The sequence below is a fragment of the Nerophis lumbriciformis genome, linkage group LG28 (genome assembly GCF_033978685.3).
Source record: "Nerophis lumbriciformis linkage group LG28, RoL_Nlum_v2.1, whole genome shotgun sequence".
NCBI classification, from domain to species: domain Eukaryota; kingdom Metazoa; phylum Chordata; class Actinopteri; order Syngnathiformes; family Syngnathidae; genus Nerophis; species Nerophis lumbriciformis.
Window position 1 is genome coordinate 15,059,609 of NC_084575.2, and position 25,958 is coordinate 15,085,566.

At 39.3% G+C, this 25,958-nt stretch overlaps 1 protein-coding gene across 2 annotated transcripts in view; it reads right to left on the reverse strand.

Annotated features, from left to right (window-relative positions):
• The window catches only part of LOC133570887 (low-density lipoprotein receptor-related protein 1-like), a 281,878-nt gene that overhangs the window by 127,361 nt on the left and 128,559 nt on the right, over window positions 1-25,958 (reverse strand). For both annotated transcript variants that reach the window (XM_061923679.1, XM_061923678.1), the window contains exons 4-6: window positions 19,732-19,851; window positions 19,449-19,577; window positions 19,082-19,345 (exon numbers count right to left, since the gene is read on the reverse strand). In XM_061923679.1, the coding sequence (XP_061779663.1) occupies window positions 19,082-19,345; window positions 19,449-19,577; window positions 19,732-19,851 (513 nt within the window). The remainder of the gene's footprint in view (window positions 1-19,081; window positions 19,346-19,448; window positions 19,578-19,731; window positions 19,852-25,958) is intronic.

The window sequence follows — 25,958 nt, forward strand, 5'->3', positions numbered from 1 at the left end:
CTGAGGTACTCTTAATTTTTAACACACAGTTCTCTGTTTAAATACTTCCAGCTGCCCCACGACACGCTGATTCACTGATTAAGGCAAGGATAAACAAAGGTAAGGAGAGGGAGAGATTGCGCAATAGTGTGAAAGTGGAAGAATGTCTGTGACACACGCTTTCTTTCCATTTTCCTTCACCAGAGAAGCTTTATTCTCTCCACCTCCCTCCTTGGTCTGGATTCATTGAGAACACTTCTGCTTATCTGAAACGGTAAAGACCCAGAACAAGAGAACTCTAAAAAGAGACTCCTCCTTCATCTTTTTTTGTGAGCATGTTTTCTCGGTTGGCCCCCCACACAGGGAGTTTGAAAAACAACAACACACTGGGAGTTCATGTTTACCTAAAAAGTCGGAACCAAATGGAGCAGGACTTAGCAATGTTTTACGCAACATATACAAACATATACAGGGAGGAAGTAAAAGGCATTCTCGGTTTTGCTGGAAATTAGAGAGGTGCTTGTATTGCTGCATTGACCTTCATATACATGTATATATAGTTTTTGCACAGAGTAAAAAACTAATTTTTGTGTTTGCAAACCTTACAAAAGCACCTGATTGTAGTAAAACTCACAGAGATACATTAATACAGGCATTATTAGACGTATTGCATGTTTGGTTTTGGAGTTATGTTTGAATAACTTTCATATTTAGTATGACAATTATACTGTCATATTGAGTAAAAAAACTAACTTTTGTGTTTGCCATCCATCCATCCATCCATCTTCTTCCGCTTATCCGAGGTCGGGTCGCGGGGGCAGAAGCCTAAGCAGGGAAGCCCAGACTTCCCTCTCCCCAGCCACTTCGTCCAGCTCTTCCTGTGGGACCCCGAGGAGTTCCCAGGCCAGCCGGGAGACATAGTCTTCCCAACGTGTCCTGGGTCTTCCCCGCGGCCTCCTACCGGTCGGACGTGCCCTAAACACCTCCCTAGGGAGGCGTTTGGGTGGCATCCTGACCAGATGCCCGAACCACCTCATCTGGCTCCTCTCGATGTGGAGGAGCAGCGGTTTTACTTTGAGCTCCCCCCGGATGGCAGAGCTTCTCACCCTATCTCTAAGGGAGAGCCCCGCCACCCGGCGGAGGAAACTCATTTCGGCCGCTTGTACCCGTGATCTTGTCCTTTCGGTCATAACCCAAAGCTCATGACCATAGGTGAGGATGGGAACGTAGATCGACCGGTAAATTGAGAGCTTTGCCTTCCGGCTCAGCTCCTTCTTCACCACAACGGATCGATACAGCGTCCGCATTACTGAAGACACCGCACCGATCCGCCTGTCGATCTCACGATCCACTCTTCCGTCACTCGTGAACAAGACTCCGAGGTACTTGAACTCCTCCACTTGGGGCAAGATCTCCTCCCCAACCCGGAGATGGCACTCCACCCTTTTCCGGGCGAGAACCATGGACTCGGACTTGGAGGTGCTGATTCTCATCCCAGTCGCTTCACACTCGGCTGCGAACCGATCCAGTGAGAGCTGAAGATCCTGGCCAGATGAAGCCATCAGGACCACATCATCTGCAAAAAGCAGAGACCTAATCCTGCAGCCACCAAACCAGATCCCCTCAACGCCTTGACTGCACCTAGAAATTCTGTCCATAAAAGTTATGAACAGAATCGGTGACAAAGGGCAGCCTTGGCGGAGTCCAACCCTCACTGGAAACGTGTCCGACTTACTGCCGGCAATGCGGACCAAGCTCTGGCACTGAGCATACAGGGAGCGGACTGCCACAATCAGACAGTCCGATACCCCATACTCTCTGAGCACTCCCCACAGGACTTCCCGAGGGACACGGTCGAATGCCTTCTCCAAGTCCACAAAACACAAGTAGACTGGTTGGGCAAACTCCCATGCACCCTCAAGGACCCTGCCGAGAGTATAAAGCTGGTCCACAGTTCCACGACCAGGACGAAAACCACACTGTTCCTCCTGAATCCGAGGTTCGACTATCCGGCGTAGCCTCCTCTCCAGTACACCTGAATAGACCTTACCGGGAAGGCTGAGGAGTGTGATCCCACGATAGTTAGAGCACACCCTCCGGTTCCCCTTCTTAAAGAGAGGAACCACCACCCCGGTCTGCCAATCCAGAGGTACCGCCCCCGATGTCCACGCGATGCTGCAGAGTCTTGTCAACCAAGACAGCCCCACAGCATCCAGAGCCTTAAGGAACTCCGGGCGGATCTCATCTACCCCTGGGGCCTTGCCACCGAGGAGCTTTTTAACTACCTCAGCAACCTCAGCCCCAGAAATAGGAGAGCCCACCACAGACTCCCCAGGCACTGCTTCCTCATAGGAAGACGTGTTGGTGGGATTGAGGATGTCTTCGAAATATTCCCTCCACCGATCCACAACATCCACAGTCGAGGTCAGCAGAACACCATCCTCGCCATACACGGTGTTGATAGTGCACTGCTTCCCCTTCCTGAGGCGGCGGATGGTGGTCCAGAATTGCTTCGAAGCCGTCCGGAAGTCGTTTTCCATGGCTTCCCCGAACTCCTCCCATGTCCGAGTTTTTGCCTCTGCGACCGCTGAAGCCGCACACCGCTTGGCCTGTCGGTACCTGTCCGCTGCCTCAGGAGTCCTATGAGCCAAAAGAACCCGATAGGACTCCTTCTTCAGCTTGACGGCATCCCTCACCGCCGGTGTCCACCAACGGGTTCTAGGATTACCGCCACGACAAGCACCAACTACCTTGCGGCCACAGCTCCAATCAGCCGCCTCAACAATAGAGGCGCGGAACATGGTCCATTCGGACTCAATGTCCAGCACCTCCCTCGTGACATGTTCAAAGTTCTTCCGTAGGTGGGAATTGAAACTCTCTCTGACAGGAGACTCTGCTAGACGTTCCCAGCAAACCCTCACAATGCGTTTGGGCCTGCCAGGTCTGTCCGGCATCCTCCCCCACCATCGCAGCCAACTCACCACCAGGTGGTGATCGGTAGAAAGCTCCGCCCCTCTCTTCACCCGAGTGTCCAAAACATGAGGCCGCAAATCCGATGACACAACTACAAAGTCGATCATGGAACTGCGGCCTAGGGTGTCCTGGTGCCAAGTGCACATATGGACACCCTTATGTTTGAACATGGTGTTTGTTATGGACAATCTGTGACGGGCACAAAAGTCCAATAACAAAACACCGCTCGGGTTCAGATCCGAGCAGCCATTCTTCCCATTGTGTTTGCAAACCTAACAAAAGCTCATGTTTCTAGTAAAACTCACAAAGATACACTATTTCAGGCATTATTAGACATTTTGCATGTTTGGTTTAGGAGTTTTGTTTGAATACGATTTTTTGTTGTTGTTTTTTTTCGCAATATCTAAGGATTCTAAGGACATTACTGTCATATTGAGTAAAAAAACAAATTTTTGTGTTTGCAAACCTTACAAAAGCATGTTTCTAGTAAAACTCACAACGATACACTATTCCAGACATTATTAGACATTTTGCATGATTGGTTTAGGACTTATGTTTCAATAAATTTGTATTGCTTTTTTCGCATTATATCAGGATTATAAGACCATTACTGTCATATTGAGTAAAACACTATTTTTTGTGTTTGCAAACCTTATAAAAGCATATGTTTCTAGTAAAACTCACAAAGATACATTATTTCAGGCATTATTAGACATTTCGCATGTTTATTTTAGGAGTTAGTGTCGCTGAACACAAGGCATAAAAAAGAATGACTGTGCATGTGAGCTGTGTGCTTGGTATTTTATGTTTTTTATGTATTTATTTGTATATATCTATCTTAGTACCAATGTTCTTATGTTTTTTATGTGTCATTATGAATTTGCACTAAATGAGTTTGCTTGCAATTTCGTTGTACAATGTACAATGACAATAAAGATCTAATCTATTATGTTTGAATATTTTTTTTTGCTTTTTTCGCATTGTCTCAGGATTATAAGAACATTACTGTCATATTGAGTAAAAAACTATTTTTTGTGTTTGCAAACCTTAGTTTTGTTCAAAACCTTTGTCCGTGTTCTGACATCACATGGACAAAGATAAGACCTTCTGGAGGAAAGTTCTGTGGTCAGATGAAACAAAAATTTTGCTGTTTGGCCACAATACCCAGCAATATGTCTGGAAAAGAAAATGTGAGGCCTTTAATCCCAGGAACACCATGACTACTGTCAAGCATGGTGGTGGTAGTATTATGCTCTGGGCCTGTTTTGATGCCAATGGAACTGGTGCTTTACAGAGAGTAAATGGGACAATGAAAAAGGAGGATTACCTCCAAATTATTCAGGACAACCTAAAATCATCAGCCCGGAGGTTGGGTCTTGGGCGCAGTTGGGTGTTCCAACAGGACAATGACCCCAAACACACTTCAAAAGTGGTAAAGGAATGGCTAAATCAGGCTGGAATTAAGGTTTTAGAATGGCCTTCCCAAAGTCCTGACTGAAACGTGTGGACAATGCTGAAGAAAGAAGTCATAAATAATGATAAATGGGTTGTACTTGTATAGCGCTTTTCTACCTTCAAGGTACTCAAAGCGCTTTGACACTACTTCCACATTTACCCATTCACACACACATTCACACACTGATGGAGGGAGCTGCCATGCAAGGCGCTAACCAGCACCCATCAGGAGCAAGGGTGAAGTGTCTTGCTCAGGACACAACGGACATGACGAGGTTGGTACTAGGTGGGGATTGAACCAGGGACCCTCGGGTCGCGCACGGCCATTCTCCCACTGCGCCACGCCGTCCCTGTCAGTCCATGTCAGAAAACCAACAAATTTAGCTGAACTGCACCAATTTTGTCAAGAGGAGTGGTCAAAAATTCAAGCAAAAGCTTGCCAGAAGCTTGTGGATGGCTACCAAAAGTGCCTTGAAACTTGCCTAGGAACATGTAACCAAATATTAACATTGCTGTATGTATACTTTTGACCCAGCAGATTTGGTCACATTTTCAGTAGACCCATAATAAATTCATAAAAGAACCAAACTTTATGAATGTTTTTGTGAGCAACAAGTATGTGCTCCAATCACTCTATCACAAAAAAATAAGAATTGTAGAAATTATTGGAAACTCAAGACAGCCATGACATTATGTTCTTTACAAGTGTATGTAAACTTTTGATCGCGACTGTACATATAAGAATAATTTTTTCAGGAATTTGGATGTGAATGGATTTTTTTAAGCACCCCTGTGGAGAGATACTTTCCAAAAACAGAGTGGAAAATCTGTTTTATTTATTTATTTATTTTTGTGAAGGGAAGGTCCATTTGAATTATTTATGAATTTTCTGCCAAAGTTGAACCATCGTTTTTTTTTACTGTTTTCTTCCTGAAGTGATGGTTAGATATGTTTCCAGGTATATTACCATTTAATTTTAAGCAAAAAGCATTTCTATTTTCGTGCAGATATGTGGTGCGCCAATTCTTTTTTCCAAATTTCTAATAGGATGTTTTTCTCTTTTTGTTGCCACCTGCCCCAGAATCATTAGTGGTAGAGTGGAACCTGCTTACAGTAAGTCGGTAACGTTTGTGTAAACAACCCGCCTATGTCGACAAATTCATCAAGTCCTGCTGCACTGTGTTCTTCTTATTATGAAAAAGTGTCCGCTAAGGTCAACATAATATTTGACAGCAAAAGGGGTCATTTCTAGATATACTCCGATTAATCGGCTATTGATAGAAAGGTACATTAAGGACCAATGTCGATTAACACCTTTCAGTGCTGATCACAAAAAAATATTTGCTAAACAATTTAATGTACTGGAATAATAAGGATAATGATTCATACGCCACTTTTTTCTAGTGACTCAAAGCGTGTGACAGTGAGAACCCATCATTCGTTCACTCCACACTTCCTGTTTAGTGCAAAGCACTGTACACTTCAGTATTAAGATTGATTCTACCGTAGCAATAAAAAAAAAAAAACACCTATTCAATTAAATACTTATTTAGATTGTTTACCACTGGGAGAAAGATTTGCACATGTGCGAAAGCTTTATTACCACCGATTGGACATCTAGGTAATTGTTTGTTGTGTTTGTTTAAAAGTTATGGGCGGATTTTAATTAAACTTTCAGGAAATGTAAGAAATTGGATAAGGAACAAGTGATTCGATTTTGGGGGTTATCTTGATCATTTCTACTATGTTTTCTTATGTTTACTTTGGAGACTGACCCGCCTCCACCCACAGAGACAAAGGGAGCGGATGACTGACAAAAGGGTTCACCTTGTTTATGTGAGGAACTCGCATGGCTGCCGTTTTGTGACCCCAAGATGCAAGAACCAGGAGAGCTGAGAGCAGGTATGATGAGTTTTAATCTCATGCAAAACAGAAAATAAAGCAGTCTTGCATAAATGTTCCAAACATAGAGTTTTTCTCATCAAGCCTTGAGGAGTGCTCGAGACAAAGTATAAATAGGATACATGTTGATTGGCAGCAGGTGTGGACCGGCTGCCAATCAATGGCAGGTGAGGAAAAACAGTGCTCAGCGGAACAAACAGGAAGTATAACAAAATAAGAGCACTGACAGGAAGTAAATACAAAAACAAGGAAACAAACAGAAATGAAGTAACAGATCGTCACAGTTTATTTTATTTTGCTATAAATAGCTCAAAAAGCTATTGGCAGATTGTGATTAAACTTTAAGAAAATATCAGGAATTGGATAAGAAACAAGTGATTACATTTTGGAGATGATCTGGATCACCGTCGGGATTCAAGGATTTTAGGATTCTTTAATATTAGAAGATAGGACCTGGCGGAGGTCTGCGCTCCCTGATATACTTTTCTTGTTTTCATTGTAGTCAAAACATACAACTAAATAGGCACAGCAGCTATTGTTAGATGAGACTAAGAACTATCATATTAAAACAGAATACCGTATTTTTCGCAGTTCTTTTCATAGTTTGGCCGGGGGCGACTTATGTGTGAAATTATTAACACATTACCGTAAAATATCAAATAATATTATTTAGCTCATTCACGTAAGAGACTAGACGTATAAGATTTCATGGGATTTAGCTATTAGGAGTGACAGATTGTTTGGTAAACGTATAGCATGTTCTATATGTTATAGTTATTTGAATGACTCTTACCATAATATATTGCGTTAACATACCAGGCACGTTCTCAGTTGGTTATTTATGCCTCATATAACGTACACTTATTCAGCCTGTTGTTCACTATTCTTTATTTATTTTAAATTGCCTTTCAAATGTCTATTCTTGGTGTTGGGTTTTATCAAATACATTTCCCCAAAAAATGCGACTTACACTCCAATGCGACTTATATATGTTTTTTTCCTTCTTTATTATGCATTTTCGGCCGGTGCGATTTATACTCCGGAGCGATTTATACTCCGAAAAATAAGGTAATCTGAATAAAAATATTCACACATGGGGGAAAAGGATGACGGCAAACTGAAAAGAGTTATCAAAGCACATTCTCTTTGTGGCTGCGGTCAAAGTCACAAGTAGATGTGCAAGCGATGGTTGTTTTAGTCTCGTTTCTGCTTTTGTCAATGTCAGTGCGCCAGTCCAAAGGGTGTTGACTGTACAATCCCATCATCTCATGTCATACAGTGTGCCGCACGATATGATTAGTGGGACTGTTTATGTTGATTTATGTCATCATCACCTACTGCCTCATTCTTGTCTGAGCCCAAGCTGTTGATTGCTGGGGCAGACGCTGTCTACAATGTGGTCATAAATACAGCATGGTGCTCCTTGACTTTTTTTTTTCTGAAATCTTGAACTGGTCTGAGTGCCATATTGTAACCCTTGTGGTTCAAGTAGTGACACCCATGACTGGAGCCACCCAACCCCCACTCTCCTTTGCCAGCTTGGCTGCATGTGACACTCCTTCCCAAGCATCTGGCCATCGCGTCAGAAAGAGAAGCATGGAAAAACAAAAGTGTTTGCCTTTAAATTCTGCCATGGCTTGCAGACAGGAAAGGGGAGAAGAGCAGCAGTGGCACTAAAGTGAAGTCAAGCCAGTGAAGTGTACAATGTTTTATTGTCCATGAAGGCTAGAGTGGATGTGAATGGGCAGGAGATTTTTGTTTAAACGTGCTGGCTGGCTTGACTTTTAGCAGCACATGACCCCGTAAGGAGATTTCAAGCCGGCTTGTGTGTTGAGCAGAACACGGTGTTGGTGCGGGCTGTGCAAGGGAGGGCGAGCAGGTCTATCCTAGAGGCTTAGCAGCAGCTCTGAGATCAGCTCTCCAGTGCACAACATGTCTACGTTGCACTGAGCCTCGTTTCGGGGATTCTTACAAGGAGCAAACACTTACAGTACATGTCGCACTATAGCATTCTGACTTTACAGCGGCACCTTTTGCTTTGCAATCTGTTTCAAAAGGTCTAACCAAAACTGATGCAATGTTTCCCACAAGAAATGTCAATCCAATTATTCCGTAAAAAAAAAAAATCAACACAAAAAAACATTTCATAGAGAATAATTACAGTTTTACAAGCAGAAAACGGCCCTGGCGACTTGTCCAGGGTGTACCCCGCCTTCCGCCCGATTGTAGCTGAGATAGGCTTCAGCGCTCCCCACGACCCCAAAGGAAATAAGCGGTAGAAAATGGATGGATGGATGGACAAGCAGAAAATCATGTAACATACATACCAATGATTAATAGAAACTTTATAAAAGACTCTTTTTGGCTAAGACGACAATGAGAGTAGGTTTTTTTTGTATTCAATAGTGTTTCTCACCTTCTTTATCAAAATGCTGGCAGCTGCAACTTTCTGGTGGCTTATTTTGCAGTCGTGCTCAATAAAAAAAGCATACAGACTGACACAAAAACTAATCATTTTGCTTGGGCAATGTTTTGTGCAGAATGAAAGGCAGGCAAACAGATTACTTTGTCACGTGCAATCATACTTGCCAACCTTGAGACCTCCGATTTCGGGAGGTGGGCGGGGGGGTGGTCGGGGGGGTGGTCGGGGGTGGGGGGTGTGGTTGGGGCAGGGGCGTGGTTGGGGCCGTGGTTAAGAGGGGAGGAGTATATATATAGCTAGAATTCACTGAAAGTCAAGTATTTCATATATATATATATATATATATATATATATATATATATATATATATATATATATATATATATATATATATATATAAGAAATACATGACTTTCAGTGAATTCTAGCTATATATATATATGTTTTTATTTATATATATATATATATATATATATATATATATATATATATATATATATATATATATATATATTTATATATATATATATATATATATATATATATATATATATATATATATATATATATATATATATATAAATAAGAGAAATACTTGAATTTCAGTGTTAATTTATTTACACATATACATACAAATAACACTCATCTACTCATTGTTGAGTTAAGGGTTGAATTGTCCATCCTTGTTCTATTCTCTGTCACTTTTTTTCTAACCATACTGAACACCCTCTCTGATGATGCATTCTGCTTCGTCTCCTTGTTGTGTGCGCAGTTGTGCACTGCACTTTCTAAAAGCCCTAGATGTTATTGTCATATATGCATGTACAGTAGATGGCAGTATTGTCCTGTTTAAGAGTGTCACAACATTGCTGTTTACGGCAGACAAATTGCTTTACGGTAGACGAAAACGTGACTGCTGTTGTTGTGTGTTGTTACCGCGCTGGGAGGACGTTAATGAAACTGCCTAACAATAAACCCACATAATAAACCAAGAACTCACCCTCGATCATTCTACAGTTATAACCTGATTGGGCAGGCACGCTGTTTATATTGTGGGAAAGCGGATGTGAAAACAGACTGTCCTCACTCAGGTCCGCATGGAGCTGGAGGGGGCGTGGCCTCCAGCTACGCTTGAATTTCGGGAGATTTTCGGGAGAAAACTTGTCCCGGGAGGTTTTCGGGAGAGGCGCTGAATTTTGGGAGTCTCCCGGAAAATCCGGGAGGGTTGGCAAGTATGCGCGCAATGTTTGGCCGTATCATAGCCAGGACGGTTTCTGACCCTACCACCATCGAGATTAATCTAAAAGCACACCTGTTCCACACTGCTTTTAATTTACGCCTTTTACATTTAGTAATGTCAGATTATAATCTTTTAAAGCCCCAGTTGATGACTTTCAGTTTTGGTTGATTTTAGCGGCACCAGTGGACCAAAGCGTGAGTGTTTTGCCAGAAGAAGACCACATTTCCCATGAAGATTAGCGCATACAGCATCTTACTGACATGATGCCCGCTGTAATATTGGCACAAATTAGAGACTTAGACTTAGACAAACTTTATTGATCCACAAGGGAAATTGTTCCACACCATAGCGTTGGCCGGTTCATCTCGTATTAGACAAAAGGTTGTTTTTTTTGTTCGTGAATAGCGTTGCCATGGTAACACGAAATGTTCCCAACTTAAAATACGCCCATCGGCGCGAACGAGACCTTTCCGACGGTATAACATATGTGGGGGTTCGTTGGCCGGTTCGTCTCGTATTAGACAAAAGGGACGTACCCATTCAATAGGCCCATTTTTTTTTTGTTTATTCATTTTTTGTTGTTGTTTATTTGTGAATAGCGTCGCCATGGTAACTTGAAATGTTCCCAATTTAAAATACGGCCATCGGCGCGAACGAAAAAAAAAAGAACAAACCAAAAGTAGTGAAACAAAAATGAATATTATCAACAATATTAACAATATTAGTTACAATTTCAACATAGCAGTGATTAAAAATCCCTCATTGACATTATCATTAGACATTTATAAAAAAATTAAAAAAGAACAATAGTCTCACAGTGGCTTACACTTGCATCGCATCTCATAAGCTTGACAACACACTGTGTCCAATATTTTCACAAAGATAAAATAAGTCATATTTTTGGTTCATTTAATAGTTAAAACAAATTTACATTATTGCAATTAGTTGATAAAACATTGTCCTTTACAATTATAAAAGCTTTTTACAAAAATCTACTACTCTGCTTGCATGTCAGCAGACTGGGGTAGATCCTGCTGAAATCCTATGTATTGAATGAATAGCGAATCGTTTTGAATCGGGAAAATATCGTTTTTGAATCGAGAATCGCGTTGAATCGAAAAAAATCCATTTTGAATCGAATCGTGACCCCAAGAATCGATATTGAATCGAATCGTGGGACACCCAAAGATTCGCAGCCCTAATATATATATATATATATATATATATATATATATATATATATATATATATATATATATATATATATATATATATATGTCTTAATAAGGTTATCCAAAAAATAGTGCTCGATACCGTAGTAGAGCGCAATATATGTATGTGTGGGAAAAAAATCACAAGACTATTTCATCTCTACAGGCCTGTTTCATGAGGGGGGGTACCCTCAATCATCAGGAGATTTTATATATATATATATATATATATATATATATATATATATATATATATATATATATCTATATCGTATTTTTCGGACTATAAGTCGCAGTTTTTTTCATAGTTTGGCCGGGCTCCAGTGCGACTTATATATGTTTTTTCCCTTCTTTATTATGCATTTTCGGCAGGTGCGACTTATACTCCGGTGCGACTTATACTCCGAAAAATACGGTATATATATATATATACTGTATATATATATATATATATATATATATATATATATATATATATATATATATATATATTACGTCTTTCATGGCTATGCTGATGTTAAACAGCAGACACTATCAAAAATTATCTTGTATTGCGCCACAAACATGACGCTACTACCAAGAATGTATCGGAGCGAATGCAGGGTCGATGTAAGGTTTTTTCGATGGAAGTATTATGGCACTGCGAAGTATCACGCCAGTGGCTATTTATTGCTACCACACAAGTTTCCGATAGCTAACATGAGCATTATCATTTTGATTTGAGCATCGAAAGTCACTTACCAGTTTAGCAGGAACAAAGCCAAGGCAGCAGTGCTCTGAAATCCCTCGTCTTTGAACTCATGCCAGCAAATGAAAGCCGAGGCAATGTTGATCCTGACTGTCCTTTTACCCGTGTAAACTTTGTTTTTCTTTTTTGGTCTCCTCAGACAAAACTTTTCATTTCTTTGGTTGTTTACAGCTTCTACCATGATAGTAATAATTGCACGTAGGCGTTTGCATAGACTTCCGTCTTTTTAACGAAAGGGGAAGTGACACATGCCGTGAAGCAAGTCAGCACATTTGTAGTTTTTTGTGTGGCAATGTCGCATAGTGCCAGTAAAAGCGATGCAGCCCCCCCCCCAGGACACGACTGAGGTGTCAATCAACGAGTTGTAAGTCCAGGTATCATCCCAAAAGTTATGAAAATATTTTATGAAGGTTGAAAAGTTACTTAGTGCTGCTTTAATCCGCCTTCTTGTATGCATTTTTCCACTGTTTTAAAATTAGTTTTATTGAGTTTTATTTTTATATTCACAATTGTATACACTCATATTTATTTTTACCCTGTAAAAAGTTTGATTTTTTGAAACGGGTTCCAGAAATAAAACACATTATTACTATTTTTTAAAAAGATTATAATTTTTTGGGGAGGGTGTTCTGACCGACGTTTATTAATTTCCTTTGGTTTAAAAAAAAAAAAAAGTATTTCAAGGATTTTTTGAAATGTTATTTTGTCTCTCTTTCATTAAATCATGAACGTTCCGCAATTTTTACATCATATTAATTTTGCCCACTGTATTTACAGAATGTTCGACTCCAGCAAGCCCTCATTTGATGAGTCGTGTGCACAACATTATGAAAGTTTTCCGAGTGTTGCAATGACTTGATTAAATAGTGCAAGTCTTGGAGGAGGATCTGACACTTCTATGCAAAGAAGCGGAAGAGAAAAGAGAGAGAGATGGTGGTGGAGTCACATCTGGACAGCCCATCTGTGGCGTACCGAGGTCGTGAGTCACTCTAACCACACAGGCATCATTTCCTGTATGTTCTCCTGCCTTTGGTTGCCTTCACCTCCTCCTCCTTCCATGAAGAACTGTAAACAAAAACCTCCCCCTCTGCCACACATGCCATGCCTGAGCAGAAGGCCGAGTGGCACTGAGTACTGTCTGGTCTTCAGTAGATCCAAAACCCTCAAATGCTCCCAGACTTCCAAAGAAGTTCATTAGGTCTTCAAAAAATTACGCAATCTGTTATTCTTATACCCAGACCTGTGTGTTTACTTCCGCACCTGAGGTTGTCACGTGATGGAATAACAAATATTGAATAACAAATTGCATGCTCCCAGACATGCCATTTTTGAACAGCTTTTATTTTGCCTCCTCACGCAAGCACCAGATGCTGTTTATTCTCTTTCTCATTACTCATCTTTCAATCTGCTCTTTATCAAATCTGTTATTTCTTTCATTACACGTTCAAAGATGCACAAATATGAACACGTTAATGATTGTATTATTTCAACTTGGTTGCAAGAAGAGAAATTTACTTTAATTACTTCCTTATTTCGGCGAGGAAAAGGGTTAGGCCTGAAGCAGCTGGTATTTCCTGCTTAGATTTGATTGCAAGTTTCATGATTAGTTCCATTTGAATCTTTGTTGTAACACACACATCTTTACTGCACCAAGCAATAGTTGGAAGTCAAATTTTTTTCAATGCAAATAGAACAATAACGTTTTAACCCTTAACACCCTTACCCACACTTTAAATTATCTAAAAGAGGCTCTATACAGCTTTGTTGACTTTAGCTAAATAAGTCCCAAAGTGATGTATAGGAAACATTATAGAGTACAGTAGTTGTCATGTGACTGTCATATGACTATCCTAACTGTAGCTTCCCCAAAATGGCAGTGTGTCCTTTAAAGCAGTGGTCCCAAACCTTTTTGTAGCTGCGGACCGGTCAACGCTTGAAAATTTGTCCCACAAAATATTTTTGTTTTGTTTTGTCATAAAGAAATACAATCATGTGTGCTTACGGACTGTATCCCTGCAGACTGTATTGATCCATATTGATATATAATGTATATATTGTGTTTTTTATGTTGATTTAATAAAAAATTTTTTAAAAATGTTTTATTTATTTACTTTTTTTTTAAATTTCTTGTTCGGCCCGGTACCAATCGGTCCACGAACCGGTACCGGGGAATGGACCGGTACCGGGGAACACTGCTTTAAAGTGCTGGAGTTGTTTTCCAAAAGCTTTTCTTTTGCCATTTAAGGCCATTTTAAACACATTTAACAACTATAATGCTTTTATAGTTCTTACTATATTTCTCGAATTAGTTCTTATAAAACAAGTTTGGAAAATATTACTACTGCTTGACCTATTTGTCTCAATAGCAAAAATGTTAACAAGCCATTCAAAAAATGGTGTTAATTTTAAATGAATATATGTTATTTAGTTCAATTCACAAATTACATTTTTGGTAATAAGTACAAAAAAGTGTCAAGTTAGAAGTACATTTAGCAGAACCCATTTTTACCTCTTACATCATTTCAGCATGAATAAGTTTGAGTTCTTATGGGTTAATGGAGAAAAGTCCAGAAAATACAACATATTCTGACTCATGTAATGCAGTATAAAGCATAAAGTGTCTGCTGCAAAAGTATTTTATAACAGTACTGTATATACGTGCACCTATTTCCAAATAACCGATTAACCAATACTCTTTGTTTATACTCAATGCAATTGGATTGTTTATGTCTGTTGTTCAAATCCCAGCAGTGGCAGCAGAAGCGGCACATGACGAGCAGCAAAACTAAGCACAATTAAATCAGATTAATCTGTCTGATTTACAATTCTTACCGACTTGTTTCCAGATATGGATGTGGCCAAAAAAGTATTCTATAGCACTAGCGCTGCAGTTTTTATTTTAAAACTGTGCTCTTGTGTGTATTATTTATGAAGTCCAAGCATTACTTATGCTTGACCTGCATGCATAATCATACCACAGTATTAAACATAACTTTCATAAAAATATCATTGAGATAGAAAAGTTTCATCAAAATCCGTACATAACTTTTTGAGCTATGTTGCTAACTAACTAACCAAAAAACTAACTGACAAACAAATTAATCGAAAGATAAATTACACTGCATGTTTGTTTTCATTTTTCATCGTTTCTCACTTTAAACAATTTGCGAGAAGGTTCACTCTTTGCATTGGCATTGCTTTTATTCTGTACCAAAATGAAATAAACGGAGTGAACCATTTAATCAGTCATCCACTCTCTTTGTCTCTGTGGGTATAGGCGGGGCTGCTAGCATAAACACGTAGAAGTTCAGCCTAAGAATGTAAAGTAAGATAACGTAGTACTGGGGATGTAACGATAAATGGTACTAATGATAAACGTTAAAACTCCTGACGGTTAGTATTACCGTTTTAAATTAGAATGATCGGGAAACTGTGATAGATAACTGCACTTGCTGAGGGGCACCAGCTCGTTAGCTTTAATGCTAACATGAAAATAAGATACATTAATGTCTTTTCCCATTAAAACAATATACCCAAAGCTAAACTTAAATAAACACATTGCTGTCTGGGCAACTAAGATATTCAATTGTGTACATTGAAGCTTACTGTCTCGCAGAGTTCTATACTCAAAAGAAATTCGAGATCAGAGGTGTTTTCACGGTGCGTTCATTGACCGCTGAACATAGTAGGACGCCACAACACCCGCCAGAAATAATTAACAATTATATATTTTATTTGTTTTGCACTTTTCATTTAAATACATTCTAACGTGCTTAAGTATAAACCAATATTAAAACAATAAAAGCTTAGACATTAAAACAGATAAAATACTAAGACCAAAACACTATAAGTGAGGCATAAGAAACACACAACTTGCAAAATAGTGGCTTTATAACAGTGTGTCTATTTATTTGAGTTATTTAAAAAAATGACTTGGTTAGAAGATTTCAGTGTGTGTGTAAGTAGTTATTGAGGACATTCAACAATAGTGCGATAATAAAGATAACTGTGATAACTTTGGTCACGACAACCGTGATATTAAATATTCATATCGTTGCATCCTTATGTAGTATAAATCAGTGTTTTTTAACCTTTTTTGAGGCAAGGCACATTTTTTCATTAAAAAATCCGGAGGCACACCACCAGCAGAAAACGTTAAAAAATGAAATTCCACCAGGTCGTTGTGCCTTATTTTGAGTTTGTTGGTGTTTTCCTGTGTGTAGTGCTTTAGTTCTTGTCTTGCGCTGTTATTTTGGTGGCCCTTCCTGTTTTGATGGTGTTTTCCTGTAGCAGTTTCATGTCTTCCTTTGAGCGCTATTCCGCGCACCTGTTTTGTGTTAGCAAGCAAGGCTATTTACCTTGTTGCTATCCTTCTTTGTGTGGACATTGTTGATTGTCATGTCATGTACGGATGTACTTTGTGGACGCCGTAAGTTTTTGCTGTCATCCAGCATTATGTTTCTATTTACTTTGTAGCCAGTTCAGTTTTACTTTCATTTTGCATAGCCATTGTCTTTTCCTTTCCCTTTTTGGTTTAAGCATTGCATACCTTTTTACCTGTACGGTGCCTCCCGCTGTGGTCTGCATATTGGGATCACAACAAACCATCCTCGTCTCACCCGACACATTCCGACTTTTACAAAGCAATAACTACCTGCTGCCACCTACTGACATGGAGTATTACGTGGTTACCCTGCCGAGTTTTACACAGCACAGACACTAAGCAACGGCACATTATTTTTAGATTATAATTATTGATTTGAAAAAAATTTTTTTTGGACCAATTAGGTGAAGTTGCATAATTTCCCACGGCACGCCAGACAATATCTCACGGCACACAAGTGTGCCGCGGCATATTGGTTGAAAAACACTGGTATAAATGATCGGGATCACCCCTAAAATCTAATCACTTGTTCCTTATCCAACTTCTAACATTTTTTGAAAGTTTAATCAAAATCAGCCCAAAACATTTGAGTTATGTTGCTAACTAAGTAACGAACTAACTAACTACGACGAATACATAAACTAGTAGTAGTAGTTTGGTATGAAAAAGTGGAATTTCGGGAAAAGCAACATTTTTTGTGGAAAATGTGGAATTCTAAAACATTTTTTAAAGTCTCCCGAATGAGATAAACATTTTGGGATGGTAGGAATGGGTTGAGAAATGTGGAAGTAAATTGGCATAAAAAAAACAACGGCGGAATAAGATAAATAGATTAGAGAGTTTGGGTGCAGAATAACACATGGATGAAGAACTTGCTCACAATTACGGATTCCCACATGCTGCTTTGGTCAGTTCAAAATAAATATTGGGATTGTTTTTCTGAGAGGGTCTAAGCAACATGATTTAGCAAGGAACCAATTCAATGGTTGTTTCCAAAGGCTGACCTAAGAGGTTGAAGAAAAAAGGGTCTTCAATGACTTCAAGAAGAAAACGACCCCTGTGGAGCCCATCAACATGAGAGGTGGCAGTAGTGGGGCAGTACAAGTACCTGGGAGTCCACTTGAGCAGCAGACTGGACTGGAAGGACAACAGCAAAGCTCCATACAAGAAAGGCATGAGCAGACTCTTTTTCCTGAGGAAGCTTAGGTCCTTTAATGTGTGCAGCAAGCTGTTGGAGATCTTTTTTCAGTCCGTTGTGGCCAGTGCCCTGTACTTTGCAGTGGTTTGTTGGGGGAGCAGCACCAGCAAAAGGGACTTAAACCGGATCGACAAACTGAGGGACAGGAGGACACTGGACAAACTGCTCGCCATCATGGACAATCCTGCCCACCCACTCCACCAGACAATTGAGGGACAGCGGAGCTCATACTCCAACAGGCTCCTTCAGCTTTGTTCCCACAGTGTTCAAGAACTCCTTCATTCTGCACTCCATCCAGCTGTATAATCACTCGCCATACAGCAATAGATGATATCTGTCTATTACCTGACCACTTCTGTTAGATACCCCTCTTTGTTTATGATGTATATTTTCTGCTGGATCTACTCTCTATTTTATGCTGCCCATTTTTTATTTTTTTTTGCTGCAGCTGTTACATATACTGTAATATTGTACATGGTAATTGGGATTTGTTATATATTGTATATATTATATAAAAATATAATATAATTTAATAATATAATATATCTGTATATATTATATGCTGTATATGTAATATACAAATATTACATATATGTTATATTCTATATTGCTACTATGGTACATTTTTAGTCTACTTAATACCTGCATTATCCTTTCCATCCTTACCCTTTCCAACCTTTGAAACTGAGCGACTGTGTGGAACAATTTCCCTTGTGGATCAATAAAGTTTGTCTAAGTCAGTGGTTCTTAACCTTGTTGGAGGTACCGAACCCCACCAGTTTCATATGCGCATTCACCGAACCCTTCTTTACTGAAAAATAAAATGTTGTATTTTTTCAAATTCAAGACAAAGTTATATGTTTTTGGTAACACTTTAGTATGAGGAACATATTCTAAGTAACAAAGACTTAATTTAGAGTTAATTGGTTAGGGTTAGGGTTAGAGGGTTAGGGTTATAATAAGGCCATGCCGAATAAGGCATTAATAAGTACTTAATAATGACTAGTTAAGAGCCAATATGTTACTAATTTGCATGTTAATAAGCAACTAATTAATGGTGAATATATTACCCATACTAAAGTGTTACCATTTTTTATTACTGGTGCACAAAATGAACCGTGCATGAACATTACCTTGTTCAAAGAACAAAACCAACACAGTGCATAAACTCACAACAAATTACACACCTGCAAATCAGTGTGATTTCTGCTGTTGCCGTATCCGTAATACGCCGATAGGGAGAAGTTTTTATTTACATGATGAGTCGGGTGTGTCTTGACCTCCGCCGAACCCCTGAGCCCGACTCACCGAACCCCTAGTGTTCGATCGAACCCAGGTTAAGAACCACTGGTCTAAGTCTAAGTCTAAGTCTTTGTAGCCACAGTTGGTTCCATCTGGCTTGAAGGAGTATAACAGAAGGGCAAATGAAAGTGAAAGTTATATATGTCTTCTTGTGTGCAAAGGAGCCATGCCGTTTGTAATATTGGACGATACAACTGACTCTTATGTGCTCACCAATTAAAAAAGGTCTTGCAGTCCTGTGAAAACACGTAACTGTGCTGTACTCACGGTGCAAGCTGAGGGAGATGTTGATGACTCTCTCCTCACTGAAGCTTTTAAGATTGGGAATCTTGGCACATTTGAGATGCGTGGAAGAGGGCGAGTCTCCCACGTGGATCCAGCAGACCGTCTCCTGAGCGTACAGGAAGTCCATGGCTGTGGTTTGTTTTGTGCTGGTGGACAGCAGGCTGTGGACCGTGGTGCCGCTCAGGGAGGTGGCTTGAATGTTCTGAGAGTTGGCGATCAACAGTACAGGCAGACGGTCCACTGGGACTGAGAAGAACAAACATAAACACGAAGAGGGCACATGAATAGAATATTCATCCCGTCCCAAAGTGCTGCTGTCAGCGACTTTTAATGTTATTTTCTTTTTTACCGTTCTTGGCCTTGCAGGAGCGGTTGTCCGGCTGCGGCAAGTATCCCTCCACACATGAGCAAGAGTAGGAGCCTTCAGTGTTGGTACAGGACTGACTGCAGGTCCCATACACACTGCACTCATTGAAGTCTGAACATACAAAAACAAAACCCACTATAAAGGTATGCACTCCACACACTGAGTCCGTCATCAGAGAGGGAATATATTGTAGAAGCTTATATTATTGACACTTGAGAAGATATACGTTAATAAAACAGTTGCCAATTGTACATATACAACTCACCTTTGCACGTTTTCCCATCTGAGCTGATCTCATAACCACTTTTACAGTAACAAGCAGGTCCAGCTGGAGTCACTGCACAATTGTCCTGACAGCCCATGAGTGAGCAGTTGGATATAAACTCTGAGGAGGGAGAAAGGGGAGACTTTTATGACATGGTAACCATTGTGGAACAGATATACACGTTTTGTGTACAGTAGTGAAGTAAGGATGTTTTAAGATTTGAAAATGCTGTATTAGTGCTTCTGACGGAAAGAGGATTTGTGCAATAAAAGTATGCAGTAATCCGCTGACAGTGCAGAAATGATACTGCGTTCACATAAGTTTAATTATGGAAGACCTAATGCTGTCAGTATATACCATTTACAAGTCGGCATGTCGGGCAAAATATATTAAATGTGACTTTGTGGACTAGACAGTTGTTCTCAAACTTTTTTCACCAATTGCTACATGAGAAAAAATCTTGTCTATCCAAGTACCACCATAATGACGAACATTAAACAACATTAAGTATTCATTAAAAACAAGGCAGAGGTTTTATTTAACAAGTTTATTTAATATTTTTGGCCACTGTAACATTACACACAGTTTGTAAGTAACACTGTGTTTGAACACAGAAAAATATTACACTGTACTTTAATCAAGGGATTATTTGGCGTCCCACAAGACAGACCCTGCGTACTGTCCCACAGTTTGAGAATTATGGAACTACAGAATCCTGACAAAGGATGTAACAATTACCGGATTCCCAACAAAATACTGTTTCAAATTTTAATTATCGTCAAAACCGTGACTCATTACCGCACTTTGATAAAACAGATAGGGCACTTATCACTGGCTAGCAGCTGGTAAGCTGATTGCTATCTAGCAGCTAACGAGCTGATTGCTAGCTGCAAGGTAGAGCGCTAATAACTAGCTGATAGTTACATGAACATGAAGTGACGTGGCAACCCCGAGTTCTGCCTTTAACATTTTGAAACACTCTAAAATCTTTACAAATAAAAAAAGGCTGCAATTTCTAATCGATTAAATCGAAATTAGAGGGATTAATGGTTTAACTCATACAAATCTATAAAATCCAGACCACATGGAGTTCTCGGAACTTTAAATACGTTGACATAGTTTCCGTACGACCGTTGCAAATCGAGCACACATGAGAGCGGTGGTGTGTGGGTGCAATGATCTTTGGGGTGACGCACAGCGGAGAGTTCGGATTTATTTATTATTATTAACGCACACATGTTAACAGTACAATTTCAATATTGATGACGTGCATTTATTGGAAAAAAAGAAGAAAGGCTATGCCAAGCACAATGTTATTTTATTTGAACTATTTTACCTAAAATATTTTTTTACATGTATAGCTATATTTTTTAAGTGTGTTTTATTCGATTACTTAATTAATCGCATAAACTAAATCGATACATGACTCGATTACCAAAAAAAAATTAGATAGCTGCAGCCCTGATTAATGTTTTTTTCTGCCAAAGAACATATATTGTCTACAGTCTTATTATTTATTTAAATACAAAACTTGGTTAAACAATGTCAGTGTGTGCGTAACTACTTTTTGAGCACATTCAACGAAACCATGATTAAAATGATAACTCTGGTCACAATAATCCCTACCTGTGACAGTAAAAGTGCATACAAATAACATTGTGGCTTTAAGAATAACGCATTCAGAGTTAGGTCAGAAGCTCGCTATGATTTCACAAGCTGTATTCAAGCAGAGAGAGCCGCACCAATGAGTTGCACATTGACAAGTGGCCCACACAAACAGCTCATTAGTTGGCAAAGTTGCACAAATATATGAAAAACAAATAACAGCAAAAGGCAGTCAAGGGAGAAAGTTAGTCAGCAACAAAAGGCTCATTTTTCTTTGACATATCCAACTCCAACAAGAAATGTATTAATCGTATATACTTGTTTCTTTTCTGTCCAGTTTAAATGTTAGTTTTGGTCACAGCAAACCATCCATCAGATCCATCATCCACCAGAAAACATCAAACTTTGCCACACACTGGGAATAGGTTTTCTAAATTCAAACGATTCACATTTTTGATCCCTTTCTGCTTTTTTAAGTCTAGTGCAAAGTCCAGAACTTTATCTTTTTTTTTTTACTGTAACTAAGGATGTAACCATAAGAACATTTCATATCGCGGTTATTGTAACCAACATTTTCACGGTTATTATTATTATCAATGCATTGTTGAACATGCACAAAAAATACAGACACTGACCAGGTTTTTTTTTAAACAATAACAAAACAAGACACATGTCTATTTTTCAGGTTTCTTAAGAGCCATATTATTTTAATTTCAGTGTTTAGATATGTTCATCTTTTTTTCATTCTAATTTATGAAGGTTTTAGTGGGTTCCTTTTATAATACCGAAAAAATTGTTGTTGGGCGCATCATTTCCAGTTTATCTGATGTCACAAGAGTTTACTTCCTGTTGTAAATATTCCTTCCAGTATTGATCGATCACTCTGATTCTTTGTTTTGTCACCACTGGGCCTGTCCTTCCTTTTTACTGGATACAAATTTAATAGTTATTTTTATAACAGTCTTATGCGCAGCACAGATACAGTATATATAAATATTAGTCATCTTTATTAGTAAGTACATGCCAAAATTTCTTAAACTGAATTTAAAAGCAGGTGGCTAGATTAGAGCCACTGAATAGGTTTATGCTTCAAAATCCGATTTGTCGACTAATCGTTAAGATAATCGATGACTTGTCGACTATCAAAATAGTTGTTAGTTGCAACCTTCAACCCACAGCAAAACATGACAGAGGGTCAGACATTTCTTGTAGTTGGTAAACAGGGTTGCAAACATCTCAGGGTGTTAGGTTGTTAGTCTAAGATTCACAAAATCTCTACCTCCAAACACGTCTGGTTGACTTGATGCCAAACAGCTCGATTGTGGTTTCATTTGTGTTTTTGTTTTTTGGCGATTCTTTTTTTTTCTTTTTTGACAAAACTTCTCCATCATCCAGCTATTGATGTCTGATAGCTAGTAAAAATAATAAATAGTCTACTTTAATAAATGTAATATTTACAGCAATCAAGACATTTGAGATCTGACATTGCTGAGATTTGAACCCACACCTTTGTGGAATAGACGGTGAATGCGCAAACCATTGTACTACCAAGGTTCTGATGACATCAATGATGCAAGTAATTACATATTCATTGAATGAATTTAATTCTGGCGGCAGTTTAAAAACTATTTTTATCCTCTATCCATATTCCGAACTGACCACAAGTCTCGAAAGCCCACATTTTCAATGGAGCTTGGGCGGTTAATGAGTTGTCGAATATCCAGGCAAATCTGAACCGCGTCTCGAAACAGTCACGTGGTATAAGCAAGCAGCGAGGCTGAACCGCGTCCCGAAGCGGTCACGTGGTACAACTTTGCAACGAGGCTTCACACGTCATCATTTCCGGCTCCTCCCCTAAATGATGCAAGCCTCGATACTAGGAGTGTGGGAAAAAATCGATTCGAATTCGAATCACGATTCTCACGTTGTGCGATTCAGAATCGATTCTCATTTTTAAAAAATAGATTTTTTATTTTTTTTTGGTCTTTTTAAAAAAAAAAGTTTTTATTAATCAATCCAATAAAACAATACCCAGCAATACCATAACAATGCAATCCAATTCCAAAACCAAACCCGACCCAGCAACACTCAGAACTGCAATAAACAAAGCAATTGAGAGGAGACACAAACACGACACAGAACAAACCAAAAGTAGTGAAACAAAAATGAATATTATCAACAACAGTATCAATATTACCGTATTTTTCGGAGTATAAGTCGCACCGGAGTATAAGTCGCACCTGCCGAAAATGCATAGTAAAAAAGGAAAAAAACATATATAAGTCGTACTGGAGCTATGAAACTATGAAAAAAACTGCGACTTATAGTCCGAAAAATACGGTAGTTACAATTTCAACATAGCAGTGATTAAAAATCCCTCATTGACATTATCATTAGACATTTATAAAAAAAAAAGAAAAAGAACAATAGTGTCACAGTGGCTTACACTTGCATCGCATCTCTTAAGCTTGACAACACACTTTGTCCAATATTTTCACAAAGATAAAATAAGTCATATTTTTGGTTCATTTAATAGTTAAAACTAATTTACATTATTGCAATCAGTTGATAAAACATTGTCCTTTACAATTATAAAAGCTTTTTACAAAAATCTACTACTCTGCTTGCATGTCAGCAGACTGGGGTAGATCCTGCTGAAATCCTATGTATTGAATGAATAGAGAATCGTTTTGAATCAGGAAAATATCGTTTTTGAATCGAGAATCGCGTTGAATAAAAAAAAATCGATTCGTGACCCCAAGAATCGATATTGAATCGAATCGTGGGACACCCAAAGATTCGCAGCCCTACTCGATACGCGCTTCGCGGAAACGCCCCCTCCATTCCTCGACACATGCCTCGAAGCCTCCGCACATTTGGTCCCATCACTAAACTTTATTTATTGTACTGTACATCTTATTATATTGTGCTGTGATTAGGTGGCGACTTGTCTAGAGTGTACCCGCCCTGCGCCCAAATGCAGCAAGGATAGGCTCCAGCCACTCCCGCGACCCTGTATATAAGGTTCTTATCTTGGCTGCTGACATATATGCTGCATGTTTGGATGTGAGCGTGTACATCTTAGATATATAAATGGACGATTAGATACATCAGAGATGTAGTAGCCTGCTAAGTGATAAAATAAATTAACGTCCATACCTGGCGAGCAGGCATCGTGTTTTAATTTCTGTACCTTCAAAAAACACAGAATGTTCCGACACTTTGGCCCCAGCCACCGTCAACTTGCTGTTCAAAGACGTGTGTAGCATCCACTCATTCGTATCTATGGCTGACAGACGTGTTGTGACACTGTGTGGATATTATAATCACTCCTGTTTTAATTATCGACTTGCTAATTTATTTGTCTTACCTGGTTACTCTCTGCTGTAACACGGTTCCAGTTTGACTTCTGTTGAAGTATACTTTGTTTCACTACTTCACATTCAAGCTATTTTAGCTCCACGGCTAAAATAGCTTGTCTTGTCCCCCTCCCTCTGTGTGTCTTCACACTAAATGTTCTGTTACTTTATTTACCATACATTTGTGAAGAACCCGCATGTGACCCCAAGATGCAGGAAACAGGAGAACGACGTGCAGGTACGAGTCTTTATTATACTCAAACAAGGAGGAGAAGTCATGCATCCAGCGTAAGGTCCCTAACATAGTCAATGTCCGAGCACTGACGAACAGGCGAGGCAGGCATAAATAGCAGCCTGATTGGCAACTGCAACCAGGTGTGCCGGGCTGCCAATCTGGGAGAGGTGAGGGAAACGAGCGCTCAGGGAGACATGCAGGAAATGGAACAAAATTAAGAGCGCCCACAGGAAACAACACCAAACAAGGAACCACCACCAGAAGTGAAGTGACAGATCGTCACAACATTAAAAATGTATGTTTGGGTATTTGTCCATTGATCCCGAACCGTCCACATTCCAATTGGGATGCATCTAAGAATCGATCATGTTTCCCACTTCTAATGCTTTTCCTGGTGACTGTGCTTCCAACTCCCTTGAGATCATTAACCAGATCCTCCCTTGTAATTATGGGTTTGTCTTTTCTCAATAGGTTAAATCCTGCATTGAGCTCAAGCGCAAAAGCAATTTAATGCTATACTGTATTTATTCCGTTCAAGAAATGCATAACGAGTGGTCTCTTTCTTATCATTATTTCTTTTTTTGCTTACAGTCTTTAAGTCCAATACAGTCTTGTGCAGGTCTACAATTTTGTCCCTGAAGTCCCATGAGAGCTCTTGGGTTTCTCCCATGGTGGTGGAGGAGTGTTAATGTAAAATATTGTTTCAGTGACAGTTGACAGGATTAATTTGTATGCTTCATGGACACATACTTGCCAACCTTGAGACCTCCAATTTCGGGAGGTGGGGGGCGTGGTCGGGGGTGGGGCGGGGCGTGGTTGGGGTGGGAGGCGTGGTTTGGGGCGTGGTTAAGAGGGGAGGAGTATATTTACAGCTAGAATTCACCAACTCGAGTATTTCATATATATATATATATATATATACATAGACATATATATATATATATATATATATATATATATATATATATATATACATAAACATATATATATATATATATATATATATATATATATATATATATATATAT